Source organism: Macadamia integrifolia, chromosome 7, assembly GCF_013358625.1.
Source record: "Macadamia integrifolia cultivar HAES 741 chromosome 7, SCU_Mint_v3, whole genome shotgun sequence".
Lineage (NCBI taxonomy): Eukaryota > Viridiplantae > Streptophyta > Magnoliopsida > Proteales > Proteaceae > Macadamia > Macadamia integrifolia.
In genome coordinates this window covers 17289708-17302013 of record NC_056563.1, presented here as the reverse complement: position 1 = coordinate 17302013, position 12306 = coordinate 17289708, and the positions used below count along the sequence as shown (strand labels likewise).

The following is a 12306-nucleotide window of genomic DNA, read 5'->3' as shown; positions in this document are numbered from 1 at the left end:
ATTTGGGAATTTGGGATCGCATGTAAAAGAATTAGGTTACATAAAGTAGAAAGAAGCATACTTGGTTAGGAATTCAGTAAATTTAGAACTAAAATTTAGTCCCTATATACTTATTTTGTACTCAGTGGAAGAATTCCTAAATTTAGTAGGAGTTTAGGGTTTTAATTTAGCATTTACTCATCTCTGAGAACTCCAATTGGGTGGAATTTTAGCATGCATGGTAGTAAATTAGTAATCAATGTTGGGATTAGTAAATTTAGTTAATTAGATTTGGGTTTTATGCATGCCATGAGTTCTTACCTAATTTTGTTTAAGAAATCATCTAAGAATGCTCCCAATTTGTCACTGATATTTTTTACTCTCCCCATTCGAGCTGTATTGGAGCTGGAGTGTGGCTCATCCATACTTTTTATAATGGTCCAGCTCCAATTATGGTTGCTATAGCTTACTGCTCAGTTAGAACCTGCAAACCATAGATAAGAAATTGGCCCGGAGGGTGACCCCAGGAAGAAGGCTCCGATGCCTAAGAGGGTGACCCCGGAAAGAAGGCTCCAACACCTAAGTCAGTATTCTGATAAAAATGAAAGGGAGAATAGGCAGAGCTCTAAGTGTTCTAAGTGTCAGTTTAAGTCTTCTTTATATCGTTGTCATTGACTCTTCCCATTGGCTGGCTAGTTGCTATCCTTCCTGATGTGGAGTCGTGAGCTTTTAATGGAGTAATCACTATCTAAGCTAAGGTGGCAGATCTCATATATGACAAGTACACTCAATAGCTTAAAAGAGCGGCAAATTATATGAAAAGTACTCTGAATAACTTAAAAAAATGTGCATATGATAAGTACACTCAATAACTTAAAAGAGCTACAAATTATATGAAAAGTACTCTCAGTAACTTAAAAGATGTGCAAATTATATGACAAGTAATTCCAGCAACTTAAGAAGGTCTAGCAATAATACTTATAAGAATGTTGTAGGATTTGTATCCAACTTGACACTGATTAAATTGCACATCATCCGAAAGCCAATTTTCCTTACCATATGCATATCTTTCTTTACCACATGTTGATAGTCATTTCAGGTCTGCCCCTACCTCTTCTAGAACCTTCTATTAACATTCGGTCACTTTTCCAAACTGGGGCATCTATAAGTCTCCAAGAGAAGGGAAAAAGATGAGGGGAAAAAGATGAGGGTGTCCCACTCTCTCTCTCTCTCTTTTCTTCTCTTTTTTCAACATCTGTAGCCTTGTGAGAGGCTGCCAACATACCCTCTTCTCTTTTTATTTCCCAAGCTCTCTTCCTAATTCACAGAAGGAATAAAATCTTTAAGGGCCAATCAGCTTTCTCCAAAAGTGTTGCCCATATGCTCCCTTGATTATACAATTTGTCCCCCTTGATTAGATAATTTGTCCCCCCTTGATTTGAGTCTTATAAGGAAGGAAAAGATGATAATCAACTTACCCCCTTGATTAGACAATTTGTCCCCCTTGTTTTGAATCTCACAAGGAAGGGGAAAAATACATCACTAAGTTAGTATAAATAAAATGATAGTAATCTAGGTGTCAAATCATAATTGCGTGAATTTGAATAATTAGCATAATAGGTAAGGGGGTTTGAAAATCAATCATAAATATATAAACCAAATAAGGAAATAATGTGAGTTGAGGAGATAAAATACAATATTTAATATGGTTTATAATAGGCAAGTAATGGTAAGGCAAATTAAGAGTTTCTATAAGTGATCGACAACCAAAAAGGCAGTTATGCATCACCACATAGTTACCATAAAAGGTATTAGTCTAAAAAAGGAATTTTGCAATTCAAAAACATTCAAAAAGTTACCAAAACTAGAGTGGTGATAAGTCCAAAGAATCTTGGACTTTGGCCAACAAGTTTATATTTTGACAGCCACGTCATCCATTAAAAACATTGACTTTGACTGCCCCATCATCAGCTGACTCATCAAAGGAAAATCAAGGGTATTACAATGCACCAATTCTATTACATGTACAATAAGTCTACATCACAATTTAAGTTCTACAGTTGGGTATCTAGCTTAGGGAAAAGGAATCCCTTACATGTTGTCCAAAACCCAACTGTAAAAGAGTGCAGAGACAACAAAAAACCTGTATACTATCCTAATTTTACAGAAACAGTATACATAATATTCCAATTCAACAGAATCAACAAACATAGTAAACTGATTTCGTCTCTGCATTTAATTCAGCCCAATTCCCAGGCATAAAGTCCAAGGTTCCCACTTCTGGGTGGCTGCATACTTGGGAAATGGCTGGGCACTTGGATGATTATACATGCACACTACTGAAATGAGAGTAAACAATAAATAAATTACTCATCTTGGCATGCAAATTATACTCATGCAATCCCTGCAGCTGAACCACAACAAGTTCTATGCATGCAATCCAAAATTCCCAATTCTGGCATGCATGCTTGGGAAATCTTGGCTGATTGCACATCTATGCTACTGAATTGAACAAATCAGAGATGATACTCTCACCTTAATTGCAGGTACAGTAGCAGGAGCAAGTGCAGCAACCATGGACAATAGCCTCATGCATATGCACCATCTTCTCTTTCCCTTATCTTCTTCTCTTCTTCTCCTCTCCCTCTCCGCCAATTTTATAAGGTGAGAAATGAGAGAATGGGAGGATGAAATCCGTTTTATTCTTTTTTTAACCCTTTGAGGCCTGTTTGGTTTGGGGCTTTTAAAAAGTAACTCATTTGACCTTGTACTGCTATGTGGGCCCACCTGATGCTTTGCATGTCAGATGCTATAAGACTAGTATAAGATGCCCCATCAGCCTATGGGACTGGTTGATCCTTGCATGTGAGGCAGTAGGGCCCATAGACACTTAATGCAGTTTTTAGCAGTGCAGCACCACCGCAGGTGGGCACTGGCTGGTTGGTGGTGACATAGGTGACCTCTCGGTAGCCTGCAATATGCCCACAAAGCATTCAGCAGCTCTAGGTCCCAAGGTCAGCTGTGGGACCATAGAGCAGGCCCATTTCACCTTCATACCTGGCATAGTATACATAGGCAAATTAGGTTAATTTTGCCCTCTATGTACACTCTCTTTGCCAAGCAACCAGCCCAACTGTCCTCAATGCACAGCTATGACCTAGCACCTAGGACAAGCAGCTGTGTTTGGACATGGGGTGTCACATCGACTGCCGTATACCTTAGCCTATCTGAGGTCGGGTGTGACACACTAATCTACTTGGGTGGGATCTCTTTATCCACCATTGTGACCATGTCGCTTTCTATTTCTCTTTCTCATTTAGATAGGTATTGATGCAGTACTGACAAGGGTTTGCACAAGGAGAACCAAGACCAAGGTCGACCCAAGTGGCTGACTGGGTCGACCCAGATCTGGTCCAAGTCAGCCCACGATTTGGGCTGCTGATAGGGATTATTAGTAGCTTAATAGTTTCTATTTTGAAGTCCTAAGTTAGTTTGTAATTTCTGTTTAAGACTAGTTTCTATTTTCATTAGATTCCAATTTCCAGTTTTTAGTAACTTCTTTTAATCAGTTTTTAGTAACTCTGAGTTGCTATTATTTGTAAACCCTCCCCATCATTATAAATAAAGAAGAGGGCTCTTTTATGAGCCACGATTTTGACAATTAAACAAAAAAAGCTTATGCTGCTGCCGCTGGTTTCTCCATGGTTGTACCTTTGTGTTTGATCAAGGGTTAGAGATTGGTGTGTGATCCGATCGACACTCTGTGGCGAGAAGTCCGAGTGGGTTTTTTATTATCTAGTTTTCTTATTGAATCTCTTCTTCAGCAGTTCAGGTAAGTGATCTAACTTTTCTGCAGATTTCTTGGTTAAACTTTTCAGTATCAAGTCTTATATATGCTGCTGTATGGTGTGGAGATTTGCCTGAGCTTCAAATGCTTCGGAACCTATTTGGAGAGCGCTATGGGCATAAATTCATCATTACTGCTGTTGAATTGCTCCCAGGGAATCTTGTGAACTCTCAGGTTGTTCATTTTCTTCAATTCCTTCTATTCTTACCTTCTTAGAGATCCTCCAGTTAAGTAAGCTATATGATTATTCTCTGCGTTGATATATAATTGTTATTTTGGATAACTGAGAGCCATTCAAATCTCCTGACTACAGATAATTGAGAAGCACCGCATAAATTTAATTTCAGATGATGTGAAGCTTGGTTTGTTGGATGGAATAGCTAAGGATTACAGCATTCGATGGAAAACTACTAGGATAATGGAAAGGCTTGAACTCCAAAACCAGCAGGTATGTATATGCTACAAATTCTGATTCTCTTCTTAGTCTTTAAAATATTGTTAGATGGCCCTTTTCTTGGTTTTCCTTGAATACGTTTTCCATGCAACTGCAGATATATAATCTTCCTTTGGAAAATGGGGGACCTCATGGTCAAGTCGATGAGAGAGAGATCCAAGTTATCTATCCCAGCGAAGGAATTGATATAACAGCTTCAAATTATGAAGATACTCAAGGAAAAGCACTTCCTAGCTCATTACCAGTTTGCGAGAATTTTCAGTCTCCCAACAATTTGAATATTACCCAAAGTTCCTCCAGTGCTATCATTGTTGCACAACCTTGGACAGTTACTATAAATTCTTCTCTCTCTACCTCAAGTCATAGAAATGCAGTCGAAGCAGAGAAGAATGGAGAACTGGATCCTTCCTTCAAACCCAGAATGACACCTAAACCATATTCTGGCCAGAGTGATCTAAGGATCTGTAGTTCAAGATATCTTTCTAATTTCTCTCAGAAACATGAGGCGGAAAGAAAAACAACAACTGCATCTGAAAGTTCATATCAGTTTCCGGAGATGAGTGTTGTTTATCTTGATGACATAGAGGAATCTAATGCCACCATACAAGATGGTATAGACAAGGACCAAAGGATATTTATGTTCAAATCAATCAACATGCCTAGAAGAGAAAATCTTGGAGCTGAAATAGCTAGCTTGTCAGATTTATATGGTTACAATCATACTGAAAAACTGAAAGAGACTAGTGAACTGTGGGGTGGAAGAGTGCAATCCAGGAGCTATAGAATGAAGACTGAGTCATCACGGAAGAGATTGAATGGGAGATCACTCTCTTAGGGAAGTCAAGTGTCCCACTCCTCTATGTCACCGTCCTTGAGCATGAACGATGTTGAATCTGCACTATCGGCCTAGCTGTTTTTGGAGAACCAGCCATCCGATGGCCTCCATATTCTGATTGAAGGTTAACCCTATCCAGAGGGAGAATCGATCCAATTTTGGGGTCAATCAGACCATTGGATCTGCTGAAGTGAACTGTCTATCAGTTCTGGCCGAATGTCAAATCTGCCCAGATTTAGGTTCTGAATTCTGTTCTGGGTTGCTGTGACTTTCTGGACTATTGGCATCTGTGATCTGAACCTATTCGAGGTCCTATATTGATATTAAAATTTCTGGTTTCAATCCTAAGACTGCTGCTGTTTTATTTCCTATTCTGTAATTCTGTTTCTGGAGATTGACTAAATTCTGGACTGTTGTTTGGGCTGGTTTGCTGCTATATGATTGCTACTGGTTTTGGTTGTTATTTGGTCTAAAAGTTCCTGCTGTTTTGGGTCTAGTTTGGGTTGTCCAATCTAGTCATACATTAGGTATATGCCCGCTAACTCGTACTGCATCTCGTCCCAAGTTCTATGCTCACGTCCTTGAGCTTGAGGTTGTCTTTCATGGATATTCATGCTCTGTGGAAAGTAGCATTCATCCGAGAACAAGAAAATCGAAGTTGTTGCGCGTATGTTAAGACGTAATAGTCAAAGTAGTCATTTAAAGCATCGATCCAATCAAGGAACTTGTATATAATTATCCCGCCACTAAAATAACCAAACTTCAGCTCCAATAAGATAAACAACCCTCAACAAATTTTAGTTCTGATTTTCAGACTTAGATATCTAAAAGGCCAATAAATAAGCCTAAGAGTAAGGCTGAATTAGCACTCACAGGTAAGGAAGCTTTAGGGTGGGCAAACCTGGTTACAAGGGTCTTCAAAACACAACTGGAGAAGCTGGAGAAGCATTGATAGTATCTGAACAGATCTGGAACAGGGCAGCAGAACCAGCAACAACCCTTAGAAGAATTAGGGTCTCAACAGGCCAAGTGGAGAAACCCTGTGGCACCCTTTTGGCTGGTCAGATCAGCCTCAAGTCTTGGTCGAAGGGGGGCCCTAAGAGGCCTCAACAAAACCCCAAAAGGCCTTGGTAAGAAGCCTTCTGGTTAGGGAGATCCAGCCAAGATCGATGAGCTTCAAAACCCTGACTATTGGATAAAAATCGATTCTGGTTTGAGAAGGTTCTTCTACTAATCTTCTAGCTGAATTCTGGTCTTCAAGTGAACTTAATTAGCACTCCAATCACTCTCTCACAACAAGAAATTACAGAACTTTGAAGAAGGTAAGTAAGATAGATGTGAGTGGGATTGGCTATCTCAGCCTGGGTATCTCACTCGCAGCTATCTCAGCTGTTATACTTCCTCTCTCAAGAATTTGGGAGCTAGCAATTGCTTCATAAACTTCATTAATTCATTTGTGATTTGTCTTACAGAAGCCTCTCTTTAAATAAAGATCCAAAACTTACTAAATAACAACTTGTTCCCAAATAGGTAACTACTCTAAAAGGAAACTAGCACATATTAGCAACCAGTTACTAACTTCTAACTTAAGAAAGAGCAACTAATAGGGAACAACTACTAAAAAGCAGAACAACTGAATTGAATTTGACCAGTCAAAACCATAAAGCAAAATCACAGCTGTAGTTGGAATTGCAGGCCATAAGAGGAGTTTCTGGACAGCTGTAAACAAGCTGGTTTGATGGCAACTGAGAAAGCTTCTAGAAGTCTAATAACTGGTAACTAACATGCAGTAAAAAGGGCCATCCTTTGCTGGTCGATGGTTGCTGATGTGGCCAGCAAAGGTTCCAAAAATATGGGGACCAGTGAGGCTTGATACAGCCCAATGCTGGCTGGTTTGTCTTCTTTTTCCTTCGGTACTGAAGTCCATGATGTGGATCTACATACTCTAGGACCCAATTAATGTAAAACTAGATCACATAGGACCTAATTCCATACAGGGTCTGATACTCTGGCTGAGGAAGTAGAGAACTTATAAAACAATGTTTCAATGGACCAAAAAACCTAGTCGATTAGGGACTGATATCAGGTCAATAGTTACACTAAATAGGACCACAGCAGATTGGTGTTGATGTAGTAACACAGCAGCAAACTAAAAAGGGGCTGTGACCCAGTGTAAGCATTCATAGAGCCTCAAGAGGATGGACTGGAAAGGGTCGTAACCTTGGCATTTTGTACAAAATGGTTACTCTTAAGGCTTGAACCTTTGAATTAGAGAACTACGATTAGGATTGAAAATGATCAGGGAGTACCCCGAAATATTGTTAAGGAGAACAAATTCAGAACTGCAGATGGGATCCCTAGGGTTCTTATGGAGGTTTTCACAGTAAGGAAGAGAATTTCCAAACTGTGGCAATAGGGATTAGGCGGTATAGTCTGGCTGCTAGATTGGGTTTGAGAAATTGTTAGGTTTGGGTGATTCACATGTGATAGTAGAAATTTAAAGCTTGAGTGGGAAAGTAGCTACGATGATGGTTTAAATTGGCATTTGGCATAAACTTTCTTGAAATTAGAAGAAAGAGCAAGAATAAATAGAAAAGTAGAATCACACCGGCCGTTAAAGGTATTCCACCACAAGTATTGCATCTCACAGACATCTGAATCTCACAGAATGAATGTAGCAAAAGCCAAGTTTTATTCAAAATATCATCTAACCCTTACAATTCTTTCCTAAAAGCAACAAAGGTTGAATTATATTGGTCCTTGGACAGTTTTTAGCCAATAAGAAGCGGCCAAAATAAAAGAAATAGTTGCGTTTGTTGGCACTTTTTAAAGTACCTTTCGTTCTGCATCAGTCTCACATGCTTCTTTTTTGGGTGATTTAAAATTGCAATCAATCCAAGAGGAAGATTGCCTCCAAATTGAGTTGAAGGACCTTCCAAGTGAGGGCCATAAGGCCTTAGAAAATCAATTGAATCTAATGGTCAGATTCAGACTAATTTTCAGAAATCAAGTCTGCAAAAAATTAACCAAAAATAGGGTACTGCTAGTAGGAGATGTGCTTCTTCAAGAGTAAAAAAATTCATTGACTGAAAATGAATAGAGTTCAAGATTCCTGCTAAGAAAAATAAAATCTAGCCTATTTTCTTTACCTATTTTTTTTTTTCAATCAATAAAGAAAAGTCAGGGATCCTGTGCCTAGCACCAAAATTCTTCTCATTTATCTTGACAATAGAAATTCTCAGACCTCGCATTACAAATCGTTAGAAATCCTCACCCAACCTTAATGCTTAAATGCCCAAGACCCTATATAGTGAACCACTTCCCACAACATATTCTGAGAAATTGTATAAAATTTATCAACATGATTTGGAAAACATCAGCCGACATTACCCCAATATTTTTTTTTTGAAACCACTAAAATCATAGGCTAAATTTACATATAATATATTAGGAAATCAATATAACTTGGTCAGTTCTTATTGGATCAATCTAAGATTACTTTAAGATTCATAGTGAAGGATGATCCATGCTCTTCATATATTGCAAGAAAGAAAACAAAGGGTTAGAACACAATGCAACATGTAAAATATATAACCTAAAATAATTTGTCTAGGATGAGTTCCATACAAGTTAGTTCGGGAATGAAAGAAACAAAGGAAGAGAATTTTAATACCTGCACAATCCCTATGGTAAAGTCATTCAGTCCATTGACAAAAGTAAAGCCTTTTGGTGAGATATCAGCAGCAAGCTATTAAGAAATTCTTCATATATCCCCACTGCTAGTTTGCTCTTTTTCAGTTTCAAATGCTCGAGATCATACAGTGGAGGAATCAAATTATCCCTCATTTCTTTTGAAATTATCTGATTCTTCAAAATATATCATATAACCAAGAAGTAAAGAAACCAAAGGAGTTAGAGTGGTAAGTTACATGTGAATCAGAAAGGAGGGAAACATGTAGAGAAGAAAATAGGTACCTGCCAAGAGTCGGAAATCAGAGTGAGAAGCTTAACATGACCAAACCATCTAAGAAGATCAATCGAATCATGTAACCAAATGGTACCAATGGTTTTTGGGTATAACCAAAACTCAACATCAAGTAAAGACGAAGTGTTCATTAGATTGAACTGCAACCCATGCCCAATGTACTTAAAAGAAATGGGATTTATGGCAGTAACATAGTCCAGGGTTTAGATTGAGGGTCTTGAAAGGAATTGAAATTCCTACCTTAACAGTAGATACTGTTTATGGATCTATTCATAGTCCTAGGATAGTCCCTATGTCTTCTCATAATCTCTTTCTTTATTTCTCCATCGAAGGCCGTGTGAAATCAATAAACCTATTTCATACTAGGACTTGATCGGCATAACCTAATCTTTTAACAATAGAAATTATCAAGATCTTCTCCAGTTGCTGGAAGTGTGAAATTCCAAATTCACCATCAATTGATCCTATTGATTCAAGTTTAGCAAGAAGCATTTCCTCGGTTCCATTAGATTGGGACCCCATTTTTGCAATAATATCCACAGAGTAGTCACCACCTTCAGAGATAAGCTTCAATTGGTTGCATCTGAAGCACATTTTTCTGTTTTTCGATACTCATTTAAGTATAATTGGAGTGATAAAGAACCCTAAGCTGTTTGATACACTTTCAAATTATTTTTGAAAACCCTTTTATACCCCAATTTAAAGAACTTTTTAGAAATTAAAAGGTGTAAACTTCTAAATATACCTATAGAAACGTCATTTAGACAGTGCCTTTATTTAAAGACTTGAGAAATTTTAACATACCTCTTGATAGGAATAGAAAAGAATTCCATCACGTCAATCACCAGCTGCAATCCTTGTAAATTAGGTGGTTAAATATGTTAATTATGGTTATGGTGGTTGAGATAGGGTAGTGGATGTGGGTGGCACTGAAGAAATTGCTTATAACATAATTAGAATTAAAAGGCAATGCAAGTTTAAAAGGATATGGGGATCACACACATCATAATTCCACCTTTCTCTTCCTCAATCTGTCCTTGGAGCAATGTGGTAAGGGGTATTCCCCAACACCAACAACAACAAAAGCAATTTCAGCATCCAATAACCTCCCATCCTTCAATTTCACAGCCTTCACCTAAATAAAGAGGAAAGTTGACAATAATAGACACTTTCAGACTAATGTGGATTACATTTATTGTCACATCTGAATAAGAACTTATCTCCCCATTTGCATTTTTATAGAACTCAATTGCAACTATTCCCTTAATAATTTTGACACCTTTCTTGGCATAATAACCCCCATAGAAAGCAACTATAGTTGCAGTGAAGAGCAGAGGCACTGCAAGAACATATTACATGAAATAAACTACCAGTTCTAGGAGCCCTTTCATGGATCCCAAAAAGCAAGTAGAAGTGTTTTGCTTTCAACTGCAGATAGTTTTCTAACTTCCACATTAGTCTCAATCTAAATCAAAGAATACTAGAATTCCATAAGGAAATTTATGTTGATTGACCTGCAACTAATGAAACAGTGGGGATTTACAACTGAATGACAAAACCCAAGGTATGGTAGACCAATATAGATTATGAAAAAGCAAACCTCACTTCAAATTCTTCTAAAAAAAAAAAAAGAAGATATTTTCAGATACAAAATGACTTCTAGAATACAAAAATCCACACCACAATGATTTTAGTCATCTCCAAGAATTAATTCTTGTTAATAAAAGTGGCAGTCAAAGACAAGATGGAAAGATCACCTGACAAAAAATAAACAAGATGAGTGGTACACATCACCAGAACTCCAGAAAACAAATGTCCATCATGAAACAATACAGCATAAGCTGAAGCAAAACCTTGCGATTGTATTTTCCAGCAACCTCGGTGCCAAACCCCAATGGGTTGTATACTGAGATTTTTGAAGCTTTAAATTGATGAACAACTCTCCACATTGAAGTTTTCAAGCCATTACCAACATTAGGCAAAGAACTTGCAACCTCAGGCAAACCATTTCGTGCCATTTGAACACTAGTTTCAACCTTTCTAGATTTCAGTGTTGGAACAAAATCAGCACCCGCCCGCACAAGAAGATGAAGGATTAGAAACAGAAGAAGAAAAAGGCCTAAAAGTTTTAGACTTCAATAGTTGCATAGCATTCTTGCTTTCATTAGCCACAAAATTTGATTCTTCAGAGTACAAGGATGGCAAGTTAGTCACCCCAGGCACATTTGTAACCATCTTACAAAAGGGAGCAGCTCCAGTGGCTGGAGTGTGATTCCAAAACCTTGTTGGAGTACAAAGATGGCAAGTTACTCACCCCAAGCACATCTGTAACCATCTTACAAGAAGAAGCATCTCTAGTGGGTGGAGTATGATTCCTAGACCTTGTTGGAGAAGCACCACGAGACATGACTGTCTTGAGCTTTAAAGATTGTGAAGAAAGGAAGTATCAGTATGCCTTGTCGAGTTCATTGAGCGTAAGAAAGAGCCAGAATCACATAAAATGTAAGCATCATCTTCACTGACACTCAAATGAGTAGAATTACTTGAATCAAGAGCTGCACCCCAGAAATCAGAAGAAGTAGACTCAGTAGGTGAACATGCATTGGTGCTTGAATCCAAAGAAACATTGAGCTTGAATCTGAATAACCAGCTAAGTAGCAGTGATCCTCTTCAGCAGTAACACTGGATTTCTTCTGCTTTAATTTACTAGAAAAATAACTATTTACAGAATTGACTGAACTAGGAAACTCTGATGGTAGTAATTTAATTAGTTCCATATCTTTAACATCAGGGTCATTCTTAAGTTTATCAGCCTTGGGTTGATGTCCCTTTAATCCATCAGATGCACTCAAAATAGGCAACTCATAGTCAGAAACATCAACTAATGTTTCATTTGTGCCAGTGGCCATAAAGAAGCTTGCCAACAAGGAGCAAAAGCATTTTGGATGAGGTCCCCTGGTGTATGCTCTTCGCCAATGACATCATTTTAGTGGATGAGACTAAAGCAGGGATCAAACACTAAGTTAGAATTATGGAGATCTACCTTGAAAATAAGAGGTTTTAAGATTAGTAGATCGAAAACTGAGTATATAAGGTGTAATTTCAGCCTCTCTACGATAGATAATGAAGTGGTGAAAATTGAAGAGACACATATCACAAAGTGACTGTTTTAGATATCTAGGGTTGACTATAAGTAAAGATGGTGA

General features: G+C 38.0%; 1 protein-coding gene across 1 annotated transcript; it reads left to right on the top strand.

Annotated features, from left to right (window-relative positions):
- Positions 1-3670: 3670 nt before the first annotated feature.
- Positions 3671-5115, top strand: LOC122084783. Its single transcript, XM_042653214.1, has 3 exons — positions 3671-4000; positions 4140-4274; positions 4378-5115. Exons 1-3 carry the CDS (start codon positions 3911-3913, stop codon positions 5113-5115), a joined length of 963 nt encoding a protein of 320 aa, XP_042509148.1. The 5' UTR covers positions 3671-3910.
- The last annotated feature ends 7191 nt before the right edge of the window (positions 5116-12306 follow it).

Excerpts from the sequence above, each read along its gene's own strand:
- LOC122084783 (XM_042653214.1), top strand. The coding sequence starts at position 3,911 with ATGCTTCGGAACCTATTTGGAGAGCGCTATGGGCATAAATTCATCATT. Across the intron at positions 4,001-4,139 it reads GGAATCTTGTGAACTCTCAG|ATAATTGAGAAGCACCGCAT; the intron begins GTTGTTCATTTT and ends TCCTGACTACAG. Across the intron at positions 4,275-4,377 it reads TTGAACTCCAAAACCAGCAG|ATATATAATCTTCCTTTGGA; the intron begins GTATGTATATGC and ends ATGCAACTGCAG.